The sequence below is a fragment of the Struthio camelus genome, chromosome 25, assembly GCF_040807025.1.
Source record: "Struthio camelus isolate bStrCam1 chromosome 25, bStrCam1.hap1, whole genome shotgun sequence".
NCBI lineage: Eukaryota > Metazoa > Chordata > Aves > Struthioniformes > Struthionidae > Struthio > Struthio camelus.
In genome coordinates this window covers 7,144,648-7,166,042 of record NC_090966.1, presented here as the reverse complement: position 1 = coordinate 7,166,042, position 21,395 = coordinate 7,144,648, and the positions used below count along the sequence as shown (strand labels likewise).

At 42.3% G+C, this 21,395-nt stretch overlaps 2 protein-coding genes across 2 annotated transcripts; both read left to right on the top strand.

The window, feature by feature from the left end:
* The first annotated feature begins 280 nt into the window (after positions 1-280).
* Positions 281-4,661, top strand: LOC104152433 (keratin, type I cytoskeletal 15). The gene is made up of 8 exons (XM_009687756.2): positions 281-959; positions 1,771-1,853; positions 2,050-2,206; positions 2,389-2,550; positions 2,960-3,085; positions 3,197-3,423; positions 3,950-4,035; positions 4,352-4,661. Exons 1-8 carry the CDS (start codon positions 489-491, stop codon positions 4,369-4,371), a joined length of 1,332 nt encoding a protein of 443 aa, XP_009686051.2. The 5' UTR covers positions 281-488; the 3' UTR covers positions 4,372-4,661.
* Positions 4,662-12,028: 7,367 nt separating this feature from the next.
* On the top strand, positions 12,029-21,140 carry LOC104152434 (keratin, type I cytoskeletal 19). The gene is made up of 8 exons (XM_009687757.2): positions 12,029-16,054; positions 17,877-17,959; positions 18,305-18,461; positions 18,727-18,888; positions 19,040-19,165; positions 19,293-19,513; positions 20,321-20,349; positions 20,863-21,140. The coding sequence occupies exons 1-8, from the start codon at positions 15,605-15,607 to the stop codon at positions 20,898-20,900; spliced, it is 1,266 nt and encodes a 421-aa protein (XP_009686052.2). The 5' UTR covers positions 12,029-15,604; the 3' UTR covers positions 20,901-21,140.
* Positions 21,141-21,395: the final 255 nt, after the last annotated feature.

Sequence of the window (21,395 nt, the reverse complement as noted above, 5' to 3'; positions counted from 1 at the left end):
ACAACATTCACATATAGGGTGCATGAGTTCATATTTCTCAAACTCAGAAACAAAAGGAGGCAGAGTAACTAGCTGGTGCTTTAATCATCACTTTTCAGGACAAAAAATGACTACATGGATCAAGGGCGAAGCATAAAAATGAGTCTCACCCACTGAGTAGCCAGCAACATGCTATCTGAAAAAAAAATCTAACACACAGCCACCCACATAAAATTATAATGCATGCTTTGTGTGAATCAGCGTGCAAACACAATACCTATGGGGAGGGTTGTCCCAAATCCCAAAAGAAATTCCCCTTAGCACATCACTTTTGGCATGAGCACTAAGGCTGGCAAACTTCATGGGAAGCTGGACTGCCTTACAGGTGACACCCACCCAACAAGGTATAAATAGTGAGCAGCGAAGACAGAAAGGCTGCAGTCTGATTTTCTGTTTCTAGCTGTGCAGCGGGCTTTGGGGTTGGGGTTGGACACCTTACTGCTTTCACCATGAGCTGCAGCATCAAGAGAACGTCTAGTACTTCTTACAGAAGTGGTGGAGGTGCAGGCCTCTGCAGTGGCGGTAGCAGCAGGAGCTCCTCTGTCTCCGCCAGGCGATATGCCTCCTCTGTGATAGGCGGTGGAAGCTACGGTGGGGGAGCATGCAGCATTAGCTATGGAGGGCCCGTGTGTGCTGGCAGCCTTGCCGGTGGCTTTGGTGGTGGCCTGGGAGCAGGCTTTGGTGCTGGCCTGGGAGCAGGCTTTGGTGCTGGGGGGGATGTCATTCTGAGCGGCAATGAGAAGGTCACCATGCAGAACCTGAACGAACGCCTGGCTTCTTACCTGGACAAGGTGCGAAGACTGGAGGAAGAAAATGCTCAGCTCGAGCACTACATTCGGGAGTGGTACAGGAAACAAGCTCCCAGCGTTTCAAAGGACTACACCTCCTACTACCAGACCATTGAACAACTCCAGAATCAGGTAAGAGAGCCCTGACTGACCTGGCTCCATCTCTTCCACACAATTCTCATTTGCAAGGACTTCCTTCTTCCCCTTGGCAGTGGCTCTAAGAGGGTGGAGGGTGCTAGTGGACGGCCCTTGCGGGTGGCATCACTGGCAGAAACTGGTGGAGCCATGTCTCCCACCTCTGGGGTAAGCGAGCCCGCACACCAGTCCACAAGGGAAAGGGAAGTGCTCTGGGGCCACAGCGCAGGGGACTGAGGAGCAATCCCCCAGCCTAGGCCCAAACATGCTGGTGCATGTGACTGAAATCCCACGTTGCACTGGTGGCTCCAGTTCAGGGATGTGCGGTTTCCAGTCTTTCCCTCCACTCCAATCCAGTTCAGCTGGATGGCGTGCAAAGCCACAGCACCTGGACTGCAAGATCTAAATTCCCTTTGTCTCCGCACACTCCTACGTATAGCAGCTGGAAGCACCAAGGCCTTCCCTCACAAAACCTTGCCTTGGTACCAAGAAATTACAGTAAACAGACCAAGACGAGGCAAGTTAACAGAGAAAGGGCAGAATACGTTCCCCAGCCACACCTGGGGAACCGTCTCCAACTTGAGCAACAAGAGCTTAGACTAGGTCTTTTGGAGGTGACTCTGTGATAACCTGAGTTTCCTCGGAAAGTACTTTTTGGAGAGTAACCCTCTCATGCGGTCCCTGCATCGCTGCAGGAAAGAACTCCCAAGACCTGCAAGAAAGCCCTACCAAAGCTTTGTATCTCCTTTCTTCCTCTTCTGGATGCACTGGGCACAAGGAAAATCCACTCCAACTTACTCTTTTGCAGATCATTTCTGCCACTGTGGACAACAACAAACTGCTGCTGGACATCGACAACAGCAAGATGACCGCTGATGACTTCCGAATGAAGTGAGTGCCTCCCTGTGAACCTTGCATGTCTTCCATGTCCTGCTCACGGAAGTCAGGAGACGAGGCACTGCCTCCAGCGGTGCGACCGAGCCCCCACCTTCTTCTACTGGCATACAGACATAGGAAGGGTGAGGGCTACTGACAACAGTTGTCAGCTCATCTCCCCGTTTCTCTGTCTCTCTTCTGTGTGGTACAGGTATGAGAATGAACTGGTCATTCGTCAAAGTGTGGAGGCTGACATTAATGGCTTGAGAAATCTCCTGGATGACCTGACTCTAGTTAGGTCTTCTCTGGAATCCGAGCTAGAGTCCCTGAAGGATGAGCTGATGGCTCTTAAGAGAAACCACGAGGAGGTAAGAGCCAATGATAAGTAGTATCTTCAAGAAATATTCTTCTGACCTTTCAGGATTCCCAAGTCAATCCAGACTTATGCCATGTGAATGTTACTCCGTTGTACCTCCGCACTGCTTGTCCCGCTCTCCCTAGTTGAAGAAGTGACCTGTATTCTTTGCTCCTCTCTTCACGCTCTCTGCAGGAGATGAGGCAGCTGCAGTCCCAAACCGGTGGCGACGTGAGCGTGGAGGTCAACGCTGCTCCTGGCGAAGATCTGACAAAGACGCTAAATGACCTGAGAAACGAATACGAGCAGATCATTGAGAGGAACCGCAGAGAGGTGGAACAGTGGTATGAAGTCAAGGTATGCAGCAATGCACAGAGTGCAGTCTCCCTCTGTGGAAAAACACAGAGACTCCGGTACCAGGCACGCAATACTGGGGAGGCGGCTCACCTGAACAGGAGTCCTTTGGCAGCCAGTGATCAGAAGAGGCTGCTGGGTGGAACACCAGCCTGCCCCTGTGCAGCTCGGGGAACTGCGAGGAAAAAGGTGTTGGGGAAGGCAGTGGCAGAGAGGGAGCAGGCCAGGCCAGGTCTGATGTACAAAGGTGGGTAGCAAGTCAGGATCTGAGGAGCAATTCATCTAGGCTGTCTTCCAGCAAGAGGGAATTAGAAGCAGAGGCACTGTGGTTACCTTAGTACTCAGCCAGCAGATCTGCTCCGTGAGGGGGTCTCCTCACTCAGAGGGTGTGTTTGGTATTTGACTCTGGCAGATTGAAGAAGTCAATCAGCAGGTCACCTCCAGCAGTCAGGACATCCAGACAAGCAGCCACCAGCTCACCGAACTGAGACGCGAAATGCAGAACCTGGAGATCGAACTGCAGGCACAGCTCAGCACGGTACGTGGGGCAGGATCATTGAGGGCCCTTTCCTCCTCTGAATGGGAAACTCCCTCCTTGCGCAGGGAGAGGTAGTGCTCTGGTCCTAAACTCCTGCATTTCCACTTTCAGAAAAACTCTCTGGAGAACTCCTTGGCAGAAACTGAATCTCGCTACGGCTGCCTGCTGCAACAAATCCAAGGCCAGATTAACTCTGTAGAGGAGGAGCTGGCCAGCATCCGGTGTGAGATGGAGAGTCAGAACCAAGAGTACAAGATGCTCCTGGGCATCAAGACCCGCCTGGAACAGGAGATTGCTCAGTACCGGGCACTGCTGCAGGAGGGACAGCAAGACATTGTGTACGTAGTCTGTTTGTAAATCAGGGCTTAATTTCATCACAGTCTTATCTCTATAAAGACTTGCAGAAAACAGACTACAATGTTCTACTAGTCTGTGGTTGAAATATGAACACAATTCATTTTTCACAGTATTTGCATTGAAATGCGTATTTTATAAGTTTAATAAACAGATCAAACATAGAGGAAAAAGTAAAGCATAGAGTTACTGACGTGCTTTTACAGTTTGGCCTGATGACACACAATAATTCTCATGAGGGGAATCATCAAGCAAAACCATACTGTATGTACTTCCTTCTTTCAACAGATGTAACAGTCACAGTGGGAATTGAAGAGAAGTATTTTATAGTCCTTTGTTATTTCTGCTTTTACAGCTTTGTAAGAAAATATAGCTGGAAAGGAAGGAAATCTTAAAATGAAAAGAATTATTTCCAAGTTTCAGAAAAAGTCCAGCTATTACACCCACCCATAGTATGTTGCAGTGTGTCTGTTTGTTAATGTTGTTATTAAAATCTCTTCCCTTTCACAGGGTGTCTCAAGGGGCTGTCCAAGGAGGGGGAGGATCCTCCCATTCCTATTCTTCTACTTCCTACTCTCAGTATGGGGACAAGACAGGTGAGAAACACCTTCCAAAGAGGATCTTAATTTATCCTCTCCCTATGGCTTTCCCATTTTGTGCTTCATCTCTGTTAGCCTATTACTATTACTCCCTGTTTTACGGTTTCCCTATTTGTCATTGCAACAGGTACAGTGTCAAACCTCTTAAGTTCAGGGTGTCTTAGCTGCACTTACAGAAACAGGCTAAGCTTCTTCCCCACCTCCTTGCTAATACAGATGGACATGTACATGGATGTATCTGAAACATCTGTGCTGCAGGAGACACATGATTTCCCCATCAAACAGAGTAATGGTTTCCCGTTTCTCTTCACAGGTCAGTCAAGAGTGTGTTAGGATACAAGCAACGACACTGGTGTTCTCTGATCTACATACCGCTATCTGAGCAACCCAGTGTACAAGGTGATAATACACACAGCACATTCACTGTTTGCCTGCGTAACGCACGGATTGCTCTACCAACGTTATTCATGAAGCTAAGATGAACGCTCTCTACGACTCTCCTAAAACTATCTACTTCTTCCTTTTTGTGTTATTCTTCATATGCAACCACTGTAGTTCATTAATCTGCATCAAAATTGGTGATCTACGTTCTGCTGATAACAATATCTCTAATAAAACTTTACTTTTCTGCAATGCAAAGAAACATATGTGTCCAATAATCTATCTGGTTTATTATTAATTTTATGAGTATTCAAATCTTGGTGGAACAAATGAGAGACATTCACACAGAAATTAAAGTTGTGTATATTATCTAATATGGCCCCAAAGAAAGTTGTCCTAACTTAAATCAGATGATATCTAGAAAAACTATTGGAGTAGAAGAAATACATTCATACTGAACACAAGAGTGACACCTATGGGGAAAAAAAAGGATGAGAGAAACCCTTTTTCATAGTGTACACGGCAAGGGGCTGATTCTCCAGGTCCGCAGCTGAACTGAAAGAATCATTTAGGATAATTAAAATCGAAATTTCACGAAACTTTTGGGAAACTGAAAACATTTGCCTTTGGGGCAACAAAAATTCAGTAATCTGCAGGCAGCCTTCTCTCGCACTTCAGATGAGGACTGTCTAGTCTTGTTCAATAAAAGCAAAGGATCAGAGCCACGAAACAAGTCAGTATGAGAAGAAGTTCTCCTTCTAACACGAAGTTCAGTTGTAAGGATTATCCCTCCTGACATGTTGGGAGATCTAGGTACAGACAGTGTTCTGGCTCCATGGTTGTGCCGTATTCTGGATATGGGGAGGGAGGGGAGAGGAAAGGTTCAACCTTTCTTACTGAAACTGTTCCACTTCATATAATATACTTAGTATAATGTGGGCTAGACAGCAGAAGAATCGGTGAAATAACTCTTGTTCAAAACTTACACATCTGGCTGTCAGCCTTTCCTTTGCAGTGTGATGAGAAAGCAGTTGAACAGGCTCTACCACATATCAGGGGAATGATTCGAGGGACAAAGAAGGGCGGGTCGCACAAGCCCTCGCTGCTCCTGAACAGAACACCAGTCACTAACATTTTCTGTTCTGTCAAACAACATTGCACCATTGCACTTGCATTTTGGTTTGCAAACAGACTCAGGTTAGCTAAAATTTCATATTTTCAGATAACAATTTACCATTTAGAAAGGCATCAAGCTGTCAATATATATATTAAAAAAAGAAAAAAAAAGATGAATGAGAGGAACTCTTTCCCAAGAAAATAAAAGGGATTTGGAAAGACAAAGCAAAAATGCCTCTCCCCTGAGTAACAAAAGCGCTCTTATGCCACTGTACAAGCTCATACAGGCTCATGTTCTACCTTATGCTATATTCCGCTTCTCAGATTGACCAGTTCTGACTACCTCAAAAAAAGGTCAAAACCTCAACGCTACCTAACTATAATGTGCTTTGGGATAAAATACCGATTTGACTGCAGATTAAGAAGAAAGAATGCTTCTGAGTCCAGCAGGATGCCGCCCGCTGCCTGGCTGGCTGTCAGGAACCTTACGGAGTCGCCTGCCTCCGCTCTGCTGCGCTTCTGAAGTGGGAAAGAAGAGAAACCTCAGCTCGGGTGTGCCGCCCCTCAGGTCCTGCAGGTCATTTTAACGGCAATGAATTAAACTGAGGCTGCCTCCACAGCTCAGCCGAGCAGACCCACCTTTGGCTTTCCTTTGGCTTTGCTGGCTGGTGTTTTTAAGGCAGGATACACCATTTGCCCATTGCAATATCAAAGCCCATCAAAGCAAGATGGAGCGAGCCGAAATCAGGTAGAAACATAGTCTACATAGGCAGTTCCCAGGCATGTGAATGTTTTACTTTGCTACCAAACAATAAGCTTTTTTTAAAGTTGATGATGCGGTACGTCAGTTCGTACAGCATCCTCTAGCGGCAAATACAGAAAATATACAATTGGATTTGTGATAGAAACTCAAAATTAAATTGAAGTCTAGGCCCTGGAAAATGGTTAGGCCAACAAAGGAACAATTTAAAAGTCTGTAAATAATTCTGCTGGAAAAGAAAATCTTTACATGCTCTTTCCTCTGCCTCCACTGACACAACAGCCTGTCGAGAAACCTGATGCCACTTTCCTCCCAAGTGCGTATTTCCTTCCTCTCCCACAGGATCTGATCTCTTGTCTCTACAGCTAAGGAACCTACCAATCACCTGCAGAAGCAATATACATTTTTCAGAATATTATAAAATCCTGGTTGCTGCTATTTTGGCCCATGACAGCACCATTTCACAGGAGTTTAGCTATCATATTTACCTGCCGAGAAATCAAATCATTGATTCACAGACAACTACATAAGGATGCAACTTAAAATGAGTTTCACAGTTACATTTTCCACATGGAAAATGTGCTGCTAAAAAGTAATGGAAGAAAAATTTTTCTGACAAAACTCATAAGTAAACTGACATTTTAAAGCAAAAATACAGTAATAAAATGGATACATTTTTCACAAGAGTAACACTGTAATACCAGATGGAGCAATAAAACAAAATAATAGACTGACATTAAAAAGGATAAAGATGAGGAACAGGAAAGAGAAAGAGAATAAGTACTTATTTTATGTAATGCTCTCTGAAGGTTTTGAGGTAATTCCGTATGAAGTCAGCAAATCCAGATTAAGTCTAAACCTAGTGGACTGTTTTTGCCTGCTTTTAATGAGTATGTAAGCCGTTTTGTCTCTGTGTTCAACTCCTTTAGCAGCAATAGAAGCTGACAGTCACAGAAAGACAGGAAACCTGATATTACCAATTAAAGAGGAGGAGAATTTTATTAAGAATGAGGCTTAATTATAAGGTGGTGTGTTTATAATTCAGGCCTGTAGGGGGGACTGTAGAGATACTGACATTTTGTACTCTTCCTATTTCCAAGGGCAACGAAAGGTATTCTGCACTATAATCTTTGGATGTGTTTGAGTTTCTTAATTCTGGAAATCAAGCATCTCCAGCTGCGTAACATAAAGTCTTCAGGAAGTCAGATGAAGCCTGGACCTCAGAGCATGATAATAACCGTTCCCGTGGGTAACATCACACAAAGTTAACTGGACAGAGAGGAATCCACAAGAACCATGACCCAGCGGTGACCAAATTCTCTGAGATAATTCCTCCGGATCAGGACTACCGTACGTCTGCAGGATCCAGACCCACACCCAATGCAGCCATAGCAGCTTTTGTTTTACAAGGCGCCTGTCCTCGCAAGGGCAGGCACAACAGCCCATCGCTTCTAGCTCCTGCAGCTGCGGGCTCACCCTTCCCCAAGGCTCTCACACCCCCGGCTGCGAGGAAAGGGTCTGGCGAAGCCAGGCCCGCTGCCGGCAGCCTGGGCAGGCCCTTTCACCGCACTCCAGACAGCCTCTTCCAAGGTAACCTTCCCCTTGCCTTTCACCACTATCTCAAGTAATTAAACAAATCTCATGATTCACTGTGCCTCTGATAAAAAAACAGACCAAAGGATGTGAAAAAGTTGCTTTTGTGATACTTCTAGTATTTACTAGCCTACCATAATCATAAAAAGTAACAGTAGTCAAGTTAAGGCAGTACAAAAATTCTTACAGAAAAATCTTACAGAAAGATCTATAGACAAATTCTTGCAGAAAAATCTGTTCTTTCTGTGTCTCAAATAACACACTTGTACAAAGTTTCATGTTACATATAACATTTTGGAGTGTAAATCCCAGCAAATTTCTGAATTTCTTTAAGTGTTTTCACACTATGAGAGACCTTAAGGGCAAATACTCTTTCATGACTGACACAGTAAACATGCAATTTCAGGTACACTGAGCTGACTTTCATAACTTCCTTAGTACTGCCTAAAGAGAAGTTTATGCACACTGTAATTATCATTAATAGCTCATTATTTATGAACCCACGCTCAGAGAAATAGTGCAAAAACTGGCTGCGGGGAACACCTTTCTGTTGGCAAGCGCTCCTGTGCCTGAACTGCCCCGGCTGCCCCGGTGCCAGGGATCAGAGGTGCTTACAGCCTCGTTAATCTCTTTTTTTCTTACAGTATTTCTAATCTTAGTTGAAATCTTCCCCACAGCCTAATGTCAGTCAGACTGCTGAAAAGGCTGAAGTCCTTTCATGATGGCAATACCAAGAAGTTCATAGTGATTTTGCAAAGATTTTAAATAACTGCTGAAAATTTTCTGTTAAAAATCCTATCAGAAACCATGTCAGCAGAATCTTCCAGTTTTTATCAGTTATTAAAGCTGAATGCATTACAGAGGAGTGAAAAAGCACTCCACAACTATTTCAGTCAGCTTGATTTGGTGGTGGTGGTGGGCTGCCCATTATATCTAGACAGTAGACACAGATCTTAGCGTTTAATATGAGACAATTTAAAGCGGAGGTGTCAGAGGCCGGTGGGAATCCTTGGCTCTCAGTTACGGTTAGCAGCCAATACTGTCCAGGAAGGTAACCTAATGTACATACCTAACTACTGCACAAGTTGCCCATACACTTCTTCCTTTTGAAAACTGAGCAAACTGTTAGAACAATCAGAAATACCAGATGCTGCAGGGGCTGGATCATACGAGGAGAGGCTGAGAGAGCTGGGACTGTTCAGCCTGGAGAAGAGAAGGCTCAGGGGGGATCTGATCAGTGTGTATAAATATCTGATGGGAGGGTCTCAAGAGAACGGGGCCAGACTCTTCCCCGTGGTGCTCAGTGACAGGACGAGCGGCAACGGGCACAAATGGAAACACAGGAAATTCCAGCTGAACATAAGAAAACCACCTCACTGTGAGGGTGCTTGAACACTGAACAGGTTGCTCAGACAGGTTGTGGAGTCTCCATCCTTGGAGACAGTCAAAACCCAACTGGACATGGTCCTGAGCAGCCTGCTCTAGGTGACCCTGCTTGAGCAGGGGGTTGCACCAGATGATCTCCAGAGGTCCCTTCCAACCCCAACTAGTCTGAGTTCTGTGAAATAGCCTCTTCCTTGAAGGTGTGCAGCCATTTTGGGCAGATGATCACCAGGGCTGCAATACCTCTTTCCACATGACCTGATCATTTGCTACAAGAATGAGCTGCTTTAAAAACAATGCCTCTCCAACAGCAGCTCTCCAAACTAGTGGCTACATGACTTACCCTAGCAGAGCAATATATCTCAAGACTCTGAGAACTGATCTGAACTGAAAAATACCCGTAAGATCAAAAAAGCCAAAATCCTGTTGATAGTGTCCATTAGCAAGGCACAAAAGAGAGCTCCTTGTTTTCTAGTTTGACCTAGAACATTTTTGAACACTTGCACAATAGGATCAAAACTTTCCAACTGGAAGCCATGGGTGGTCACTGCAACTGGAATATATTATTTATAAAATTAACAGCAGAAATAATGCTATCAAAATATAAATATAAGCTTACATTCTCCAAATGTTTTACACACACGAACAGCATAAAACGGTTCATCTTGTGCTCTGCTGTGACATCCATCTACTCATTCCTCTATGTTTCTACTAGGCTTGGCATTTTTCGTAAGTAGGGATTTTCCATGTAGCCTATGGGAAAGTTTTCTGAAGGGCTCTGCACCTCCTGTTTTAATATGAATCACCATGGAACTGCAGCTGACATGGCAAACATTCAACAGGTACTTGGTCTCTCTGAAGCCTCAGGCAGGTTTAGTCTATTTGGTCCTGACAGTGTCCTGCAAACAGGCTTTGCCTTTCACTGCTTGTACGCATCATCTCGTCAGTTAGAAGTCTGACTCTTAGTAATAGTTGTCAGCCTTAGCACACCTTGCTAGGAGCTACCCAGCAGATAACAGGTTAAAAGCACTGTAAAAATATACCCAGTGACTTGTCCTTGGCTCGTCAGGGCTTGGTGTCCTAACTGATCCTTTCCTTCCACACAATTTTTAATCATGCTGAAAGAAAATCCATTTTATTTTTCTTCCTTGGGTATTTCACACACTGATGTGCACTGATTATCGTTACAGTTCTGGATTGAGAAATAAGTAAACTCCAGATTTTTAAAGCTATTTACATTTCTAAGGAAACAGAGACAATACTTGAGAGATTTCCAAAAGTAAACAGCACATCCAATCTCATGCATTTTTCAAGGACTTATATTGCTCCCAGTTACTGAAGTATGCGAGTACTTCATCATCTTTCATTTATTTTCTTCATAACACTCTACTGAAATATTATATCATGAGGAAATAAGGCATATTGAGAAATTAAATTAGATGCCTCAATATCAATAAAGAAGCTTGCAGCTGAACAGGAATCCAGATCTTTCAAGTTCAGCTCAGATTTGCAGATAAAAATGAGAAAGCTGTCCTGAATCTTACTCATTTAACTCCTTTTAAAATTGAACCCTTACATGACCTTATTTCTAATATTTTTCAATATAGAAACCTGGGCACCAATCTGCATTTCTCATACTGTAAAACCTTCACCAACTCACATTCCCTCTAATTTGCAAAAACAGTAATTTTGAGAAAGTTGACAATGTTGCATACAGCTCTCTGCTTCTATCTACCCTCTTTTTAAGCTGTGAACAGCTGTAAGTACATGTGCCAGAACCTGCCTTTGCCGGCAGGTAAACGTTCCTGTCTTGGAATCTGTTAGCACAGTCAGTGAGTATGTGGCAAGACAAACTCTGCAGGGATTTGCAAAAAAATGATTAACGATGAGATATGAAAGGAAGAAAGCTAAGAATTGTATTTTAGGCAGACATTCAACACAGTCATTTCAGAAACAGCTTCAGATCGGTTCTCTATACCATTGGTTCTTCTCACAAGGAAGTTTAAAGAAAAATAGAAGGAAATTCAGTGTTTGAGTTAAAGAGATTAAAATGTCTCATGCCTATGATCCTCCATGTATCGCAGACAACTAGTATACGTGGGATAGCAAAGAGCTGCTTTTTGGCAACAACCAAAAGGCATGCATCTCTTTTTCACGCTCCCACCTCACATGGTCCAGTAACTCTGACTACACCTGGTGCGGGGAGAGGCATATTGTTAAAATATGTTTGCAGGTGAGAAAAAATGTTTTTTCCTAACAATCCATCACTTACTACTTTCTCAAAAAAAGAGAATGTACACAATGTGAGGATCAGGTTTACTTAATAGCAGAGACAAATTCTAGACAGGAGAGAAAAACCTACCAAGCTGTGATTTTTAAGAAGGTGTATGACATGATCAGTAGTTTGGGGCAGCCAATGATGAGAACCTTTTGATGAGAAGGGGAAGAGATGAAGACATAAAACGTGCAGACAAAAGATTTAAGGAGCACATTTTCACTGACGGAGGCAGATGTGAAATGAAGAATTATCAGAAGGGATAAACACTTAAAGAATTACATGCTCAATTCAGAATAATACCACTTTCTTGATTCTTCCACTGAAACATCTGCAAAATTGCAGGCACCAAAAATGCACATTAAAATGTTCACAGAGTTCACTTAATTGTAATTACCTTAGCAAATTAAGAACTTTCCTGGAAGCAAATTTAGCAGGATGTGAGAAGACTGAAGTATATGCTAGTGTCAATTAAGGCTGATTTTAAAAAATGATTTATTAAAAAATAATCATAAAAATACCCTGAAAAAATATGTACAATTTTATAAAGCAGTAGCGAAAAGTCAAGTAGAGGAGATGATAAAGGTAAAGCAGAACCAGGTGTCAGCGAGGAGTTTAGGTGCAGACCTTTTCCATCAGTACATTGGATGTACTTCATATAAGCGAGTCTCACCTTCAATAAGTGAGTCTCTCCCTTACTCTCAGATAGGTTGTAGATACATAAAATTTCCTTTGTTGCTCGCTCCTTTTATTTCCTTTAGGGAAAGGCTGTTCTAATGTTTTCAAAGCTCATAGGTAACCGACCCTACAACAAATTAAGTTGATTGTACTGGGAAAAGAAAAGACCTGAGCATATTGACAAAAGCACTGTCTTTCTTGAACAGAGCCTTTGCCATAAGCCAAAAGGGCTTTTCCAAGCATTTAAGTACTTGATACCACCTCGGGGGAGTCCCAGCAAAAACAAATACGTGCAGCCACCGAGGTAAAAGAGATATATAAAATTAAAGAAAAACCAGAACCTTTCTGGAAATTTACTATATAGTCTTACTAGAAATGCTGCATCAGGGACTCTTTTGCTACAGTCTAGTAGCTTCTGATGTATTTGGTGGTATAAATAAGATGAAACAGTTATTCCACATGACAATGTTTTTCCTCTCATGACGCTCCCTTTCAGATGTAATCCCAACTGCCAAGAAGGGTGGCCATCCATTCTTTGGGGGATTTTTTTTCACAGGGAATGCAAAAGCCTTCCAGATTCTGATTTTCATGAATCAGATCATATAATATTATATACAACACCATGAATGTGCATTTTATTTTGCAAAAATTCAAAATACACTGCTCTGAGTACCTGACAAGGGAGTCTAGGGAATAACGAAGAACAACCTGGAGGAAAGGTTGTCCCTTTCTCCTCACTGCATCACACAAATCAGAATATATCCTTTGAGCTTCTTGCATTTCTGTTCAGTGAAGAAAAGTGCATGGACTTACGTCCTCTGCGCTCCAACTTGGGCTTTAGTGTTAACAGTAACATAACTGTTCTTGTGTAGCTTTTTTTTTTTTTGTCTGCATGCAGACACTAACATTCTGACACTATTATTTCACCTATTCACAGGACTTGGAACAGTTACCTGTTGGGCAGGTTTTTCCTACCCAAGGCTGAACAGGACATTCAGCTCTACAGGAAGGAACGACCAGTGTGTCTTTGGCAGGCAGAATTAGCCTCCATATCTCTTAAGAAAGGCTGTATATTTTTACTGTGCAAGTTGGAGAGCTGTGTGACTGCAGCAGTCTCTCCTGAAAGAGCAGAACTCAGGTGTGCTGCGCGACAGCATCAATCAGATGATACATACCGCATATATTGTACATATTAAATGATATATACTGCACCTGAGTCATTGCAAAATTCCTCTTTTTGATACAGCCTAATAATCAGATACAGAAAGTTTTGTAAGCAAGTAAGCTGCTCCACCAGGATATGACCCTCTCATTTTGGGATCTAGATTACCCACACAGAATATAGCTACAGAAACATGGTTGAGAGTTCTTTAAGAGCAGTACATAAGATAGCTAGACAGCCACAGTGCCATAATAAAGCACATTTGATTAAAACGACTAAATTCCTGTTAAGTGGCACATTAATTCCATCAATTACAAGTGAAAAAGCAACATATAACCTGGAAAAAAGGTAAGTATCAGTCCACATAAATGCAGAGTTATGAAGCACAGAAAGCTAATATGGGAGGCTAATGACATCAGGAAAGAAAAGAGGCTGGTATATGTTACGGTAAATTAAATAAATTTTAAAAGTATATAGGGACAACAGGAATTCCATGCCTAATTACAGGATAAAGAAATAGATACTTCTCTATTCAATAACTATTTCTTTTCAGTATTTGGACGTAAATAAGGTGTTCAGATACATTCCCCCTCATTAGTAACCCAGTGGATTTTGAACAGTTTCTACTATTATCAAAATTCTCATTTGCAAGCTCAAGCAACTTTTACCCAAGAAGTCAAAAAATTCTTTTAATAGCTTTCAGGGCAATAGTAGACTACGAGCTCTTCATTTATACGTAATAGGTTCTAGACCATCACTAAGTAATGATAAAAAAACTTTACTGCCTGGTATTTAAATAATTACTAGCTCTATGAAATAAATTTGTGGCTCAATGAAGCTCTCCATGGACATGTGTTCCTATCATAAATACTATGAGAACTTGCTCTAATTTCACTGACAGTTCAGGGCTTTCTAAGCACTAAAAGGGGAGAAGGTCTGCACTTTTATGAAACTAAAATTTAATCATCTAGATATGTTACAACCATTTTTGGTTAGTTAGAACAATGCAGGGAAGGCTGCAAAATCTTTGAGAAGGATAAATGGAGTTGTTGATACTGGTGATTGGCCAACTTCCAGTTTGTATATTTATTCTTTCACACTCCCTGTATTTGCCCTGCAGTTTGACATTTCCCTCTGTACAAAGTGAGTACAGCATTAGTGAAAAATACCTGATGTTATTTAAAATACCGATGCATTTTTATGTGTGTATCAAGACTAGACAGGCCTTCGTACAGGATACGCATGTGGTGTACGTTTACTTCCTTAGTTTGGTATTAAATGGATTTCTCACTGAAACATCACCTCCTGGCATCTTGTGCTCCGGATGCTCTGTTTAGCGGAAGCTGAATTTCCACCCCAGCCTTGTGGCTTCCTGAACGCTGTGAATGCTGGGGGTCGGCTTACTCCTCCTGTTGCTGCTCACACCAGAGGCACTCAGGGAAGTTTAACGCTTACTTCTGCTACAGCTACGGTTCCCTGAAGAGGATTCTCATTTCTGTACAAGAACAGGCTCTGTCACATAAGCCACGTCCTCTATCAGGTCCTCTCTTCCACTGCTGCCCAACAGAAACTGAGAGCAAAGAAACAAATGGTGAAAATGTTAACTTTTGGAAAGAAGGATTTTTCACAAGGGAAATAATGAAAACTGGATGAGGTGGGAAACTGTCTTCCCAAGGCCCACACATATTGTTCATCATTTGGACTCCTTTCAGGCTCTGTTATCAGCCTACCAATAGAATTTCTCTGTATTAAAACCCTTTCCTGAGATTACGTGACAAAAGTCATCGTGCGACTTCACCATGGACACAGCGTACACTGCAGCAGAGGTGTGGGCTCCCAGCCCTTTTGTTTCCATACGGGTGAACTATCATTCTAGATTTATGAATGCTGCCCTTAGCAGGGAGACATGTTCTCTGAATCCCACCTTTTGTTTCAAGAGGAAATGGTTTGAGGGAAGGGAATCAGCTCCCATGTAAAAAGGTATTTGGAAAAGAAACACAGCCCACTTCACAGTAGCTGACCAATGAGAGGAATTTCTGTGTTGGCTGAAGGCTTAGGGCTGATAAATTCCACGGGGCTCAGATAACACATTCGAGAGACAACTCCCATTGTCCCAGGCATAAAAGAAGTGGGGTGGGGGAGAGGAACACACACTCCTGCTTCAGGATCACAAACTCTGTGATCTGTAATTTGAGTCAGGTCCTTGATATTTCTTACCATGGCCAGTTACAGCTTCAGGCAAACTACCTCTTCTGTGTCAGGGGGACTTGGTGGCTCTTCAGTCCGTCTTGGCGGAGGTTCCTTTAGGGCCCCAAGTATCCATGGTGGATCTGGTGGCAGGGGTGTCTCAGTCTCTTCTGCTAGATTTGTCTCTTCTGGCCTAGGAAGTGGCGTGGGTGGTGGATATGGTAGTAGTTTTAGCAACAGCTTCAGTGGTGGCTTTGGTGGTTGTCTGGGCAGTGGTGATGGCCTCCTTTCAGGAAATGAAAAAACAACTATGCAAAATCTGAACGATCGCCTAGCATCTTACTTGGACAAAGTGCGTGCACTGGAAGAAGCAAATTCTGATCTTGAAATTAAAATCCGAGACTGGTACCAGAAACAAGGACCAGGGCCTGCTCGGGACTACAGTCCTTATTATAAGACTATCGAAGACCTTCGAGAAAAGGTAGGTGTTAACATTTATTAAAAAGCAGCTTAGTTTGCACAAACACTTAAGAAGGAAGCATAAAAAATGAAAGAGAAAATCTTTACTAGAAAAACAGCCAGGAGGGATTGCGGATTATGAAAAGGATAGGAAGATGAAATGAATACATTATGAGTCAGCAGGGATGAATAAAGAGCATGTTCAGTATGGAATTATCTACTTTTAAAAACGTTAGCTAAGAGAATGTATACAGCGATCAGTTTGAGATGCCTCAGTGCTTAGTCCCCTGATAATACTTGCTTTTAACAGTGAATGGGGAGTGGATTCGAGGGCCCTGCAGACAGAGGTAAATCTAAATAGTGCCCAGCAAACAGCAGTAAATTCTCTAACAGCTTTCATTTAATTTTGCAGTGTTTTGTGTAGAACATTTTCTATATTTCAATAGCTTCAGTGGATACTACTGCCTGGAAAGTACTGGCTTATTTTGTGTATTAACTGGTGTGTATACATATAAATATGTATGTATGTATGTATGTATGTATTTACTTAGACAGCAAGACCAAACTCTAACAGCAACCTGCCTGTCTCTGCAATTTCAGAGGCACATACACACTGCTTTAACAGTAAAAATTAAAAATGGTCCTCTTTTATTTTGTAAATGTCAGGATGGCATTTCAGGATTTCATCATCATCAATATATTTGTCTTGTAGATTTCCCTTCCTTGAGTTAGGACTGGAAATAAAGAGTGCTGAAACTTCTGGCTTATGGATAAAGAAAGCAGCAGACATGAAGTAATCAATCTCTGTATAAATGCAGGATCTGTGTTCCCCCAATAGCCCATGAGTATGGGATAACAGGTTACTTTAAGATACACACCCTGGCAAACATACATAGTAGCTGACTAAACTATGCAAACAAATGAAAGAAAACTTGAGGTTCAGCTTGGAGTTCATGACCCCTCCCACAAAGTTTACTTTTCTTTTGCTTTAACCCATTCACACGCTGTACTGGTTTCAGAAACTAAGTTCCAGAAAAAAGCAGAACTGGGGAATAGATTTTCTCTTTTTAGTATCCTTTCCTGCTTGTATTTTATTCCCCTTAGTTAGGGGAGAGAAGATGTTGTCCCAGCTGCTTTTCTAGATATCTTTTGATTTTTGAAAGTGGCTGATAAAAAGCCACGCTTTCTAGATAAAAATAAACCAGAATTACTCTTCAGTAAATAACATTTCCTTTATGGCTGCTCACGCTGCATCAGAAGAGTCCCTGAACACTGAACAGTGGTTCATATAAAAATGCGTTCAAGGACCACAGAAATGCAGTATGAATGTATACTGTTCATGATACACAAATACATCATTTATTTTAAAATCACTCACTACTGCTAATAAGAAAATGTATATTGAGAAATTCTGCCAAGAAGGCTCTGCAGACTTTGCTTCCATTGCATCTTACCAGGAAATAGCCTTCTTGCTTCAGTCTTAAAACATCACCTACCCACTGGCTCACCAAAGTCCTCTCCCTCTAACAGAACATGTAGATTTGTCTCACTGTGGTGACTTCACATGGTGATAGGACTTCTAATTTAAAGCCACTTCATAGGCCAGACAAAAAATAAGGGAACCTATCCATAAATGATACTCACGGCAAAAAGTACTGCGATAAATCTATGCTGTACATTTGCTGTACTTCACTGTTACTTTGCTACTGAGACCAAATAAAGTACACTTTTATTTGGTGTAGCTACAGTTGAAACAGAATCTTCACTCTTTTATCTTCAGTATCAAGGAAGGAGGTAACAGAATTGTTTCAGCCTCAGCAATGAATCACTCTCATTGTTCGCAGATCCTTGCTGCCACTATCGACAACTCCAAGATTGTCTTGCAAATTGATAATGCCAGGCTGGCTGCTGATGACTTTAAAACCAAGTGAGTATTTTTGGAAAGGAAAACGGTCTCTTAGGCAGGCGAGTACCCCTGTTGAGCCAAAGGGCAGTGGCTGTGAAAAAGCAAAGGAATGTCAACAAACGTTTGTGTATTAGCAGCAGTTTGATCCTGTCATTGCAATTCAACCCTTGATGCGTTTGCTGAAAGCCTCTTCTACACTACAGACAATTTTGTATCATGTAATACACAAGGAGAATAGTTTAATACTGAAAAACATTTGCTAAATGGTAGGTTTTCAGTCCTACAAAACTGGATACATTTACACTATATAATGTGTTTCACAGTCAGCCAGCCTCAATAGTTTTGTTTTGCTTTGTTTTTTTTAAGGTTTGAAACAGAGCAAGCTCTTCGCATGAGCGTGGAGGCTGACATCAACGGCCTGCGCAGAGTCCTGGATGAACTGACCCTGGCTAGAACAGACTTGGAGCTGCAGATTGAAAACTTAAAAGAAGAGCTGGCCTACCTAAAGAAGAACCATGAGGAGGTAAAAAAAAAAAAAAAAAACAAGGCACACATCTGAAAATGACATTAGAAAACACCTTGTGTGAATGTGGAGTCCTCAGGAGTGCCTTGGGCTCTCCAGCAGCAAACAAAAGATTTCTGTGTAGATTAAGCAACTAACGACATCCCCTGCAAGTATTTCAGGATAGTCGGTCAGACATTAGACCTTGAAGAAAGAAAGGAAGGTGTAAAATGTTTTCAGTTTATGATTGTACCCTCTTTTGCCTTCCTCTGCCACGCCGACGTAGGAAATGAGTGCCCTGGGAGGGCAAGTAGCTGGCCAAGTCAGTGTTGAAGTGGACTCTGCTCCAGGCATTGACCTGTCCAAGATCCTGGCTGACATGAGAGACCAGTATGAACACATGGCTGAAAAGAACAGGAAGGATGCTGAGGCCTGGTTCCAAAACAAGGTAGGAAACACTCCACACATGCAAATATTAACCAAAAGATCTGTGAAATAAAGAAAGTAATTTTTAAAATGTACAGGAAAGTGCTGTGAAAGCCTCATGACCTCTAGAAAGAGGCCTCACATTTCTCACGTTAACGCCTTCCCTCTTTCAGACTGAAGAGCTGAACCGCGAAGTCGCTGTCAATACTGAGCAACTGCAGAGCAGCAAGTCTGAAGTCACTGACTTGAGACGCACCCTCCAAGGCCTGGACATAGAGCTGCAGTCCCAGCTCAGCATGGTGTGTTCAAACATGCACCGCATAAACACATACACACTGAAACATGTCCATACTCCCCTTCCCACAAGCAATCCTGTATCTGGCAGCAACCTCTTTGTTGTTTCCCCTCCAACCTCTCTGTTCTCAGAAAGCGGCGCTGGAAAACACCTTGGCAGACACAGAAGGGCGCTATGGTGCCCAGCTGGCACAGATCCAGGCCCTGATAGGCAACATGGAGGCCCAGCTGGCTGAACTCCGAGCTGAGATGGAACGCCAGAACAGCGAATACAAGATCCTCATGGACATCAAGACTCGTCTGGAGCAAGAGATTGCCACTTACCGCCAACTCCTGGAAGGCCAGGAGAGCCAGTAAGTAACTGCTCACTGGGGAAGACCTCTGTGCTTAAGCTCATAAAGTTTGACCGTGCCATGGTGCTCCTTAGCTAACTGTGTCACAGCATCACAATAAACCCAACTTCAGATACTCCTGGGTATTCGAAAATGTTTAACAAATCATTTTTTCTGGACTATGCTAGAGCTAGAAATGTTACAATTTCCATTTGCGTTAAGCAGGTACCACAAAGAGCTTCTAAACCAAAGGACAAACCGACAAACAGTACGAGAGACTTAGCCCAACGAACAGCTAAAGTGGTAACTCAACATACGCTTAGCATTTAGGGAACACAGTGCAGTTAGTGATGTTTTTTAAAAGTATATGGATTAAATCCAAATTCCCACAAACTTCCTGTTGCCAGTTAAGTAGCTCTTCCTCATAGGATTCACTGTAGAAATAAATATTCTGAGGAGAACTGAATATAGAGCAGCTTAGCTAATTTCCGACAGCCATTTAAGTGCACAGCTCTCGTCAGTTCACATATAGCCTCAAGGAGGAAAATATTTCATAGTCTAGAACAAGAAATGAGGTAGGAGTTGAAAGTTTTTGATTTCCTTTATTCTCTGCTTTTCAGAAATGTCTTTTCCCACTTCAGCTGTTAAAAAAATTTTTCCTTCAATAATTCCCTCTCCTGAGCTGAAAGTGGTGGCAAGGAGACGAACATCTCACGCCTGGCTATGTATAAAATGTACCTGATAGAGATTTTGCTTTCATATATCCTTCTCTCACCCTGTATTTGATGTATTATCCCTCCTTTCATCTATTATCTCTTTGTTTTACAGGATGTTTGGCTCCCTTTCTGCAACTGCTGGTAAGGATTCTTTCTCTTTAGGGAAACTTTTAAAAGTGAAATAACTTTTATTTTCTAAAAAGAAAAATATATTCATTATGGCAGTGGTGTGAATTTTAGAGATGGGGTTGCTGCACTGACTCAGAAAAAAATCTAAGTAGGAACAAATGATGGCTCTGGCTAGAATTTAACAACTTATAGTCATTAAAAGCTGCTGGGCATCAGAAAAAAATCTCAGACTATGCTACAATAAAGGCTAAGTACATCACAAAATGCATAATCATTCCTCCAGATAAAAGGATACAAGAAATTTGAGCTTGGCCAGCTCAGAGGTATTGTATGAACATGCAAGTAAAGTATTTCTTGAGCTTTTATGTAGGATGCATGATTCAAACCAATGCTATGAAGAGGAAAACTTCTGGGAAAAGGGAATGAGAGATGAGATAGAATATAAGCTCAGCGTCCATTGCAGAGAGTGGTCTCATTTGTGTTATGCTTCAGTAATTGTTGTTCTTTCTTTCTGTATTATTGCAGACAAAGGAGACAAGCTGGCAGATGGAAAAAAGTACTAAAAGTCTTCAAAATGTCACCTTCAAAATAAATTTTTTAAAAAAGCAAGCCAATATATAGGAATTAAAATTCAGAAGAATCATAATAAACTGGTGGAAATGAGTACAGTAAAGCACAGAAAAGTCTTGACATTAGTGCTGATTACGTTTTGAATTAGGTTAGGTTTTCAGTCATTCCTTGTTCTTTCATGTACTGAATTGCTGTATCTACTCTAATAAAAATGATCTGTTTCTTGCAAACGAAACTCTTTTTCTTTATTGCGACATCCTTATTGCAATTTGGCTTTAATCAGAACAAATAAACAGCTAGCCAACCTCCCCGAGAGGTTAGTGCTCACAGAGTCACATGGGTGGCTTGAGCTCCATCCCCAATCTCCTCGTCTAACTTCTATTGCTGGCAGGAGCTCTGAATACAGAGGCAACCGCATCTCAGCTCCTCAGTGAGGGGGATACAGGGGTGACTTACATTACTGACTACAATGGCTGTGGACTCTGAAG

What these genes read in the sequence shown, in the direction of transcription:
- LOC104152434 (XM_009687757.2), top strand. Translation starts at nt 15,605, where the DNA reads ATGGCCAGTTACAGCTTCAGGCAAACTACCTCTTCTGTGTCAGGGGGA. An exon ending in GCTGATGACTTTAAAACCAA is followed by an intron (nt 17,960 to 18,304) that starts GTGAGTATTTTT and finishes GTTTTTTTTAAG; the next exon opens with GTTTGAAACAGAGCAAGCTC. An exon ending in TGCAGTCCCAGCTCAGCATG is followed by an intron (nt 19,166 to 19,292) that starts GTGTGTTCAAAC and finishes CTCTGTTCTCAG; the next exon opens with AAAGCGGCGCTGGAAAACAC.
- LOC104152433 (XM_009687756.2), top strand. Translation starts at nt 489, where the DNA reads ATGAGCTGCAGCATCAAGAGAACGTCTAGTACTTCTTACAGAAGTGGT. An exon ending in GCTGATGACTTCCGAATGAA is followed by an intron (nt 1,854 to 2,049) that starts GTGAGTGCCTCC and finishes TGTGTGGTACAG; the next exon opens with GTATGAGAATGAACTGGTCA. An exon ending in TCAGTATGGGGACAAGACAG is followed by an intron (nt 4,036 to 4,351) that starts GTGAGAAACACC and finishes TTCTCTTCACAG; the next exon opens with GTCAGTCAAGAGTGTGTTAG.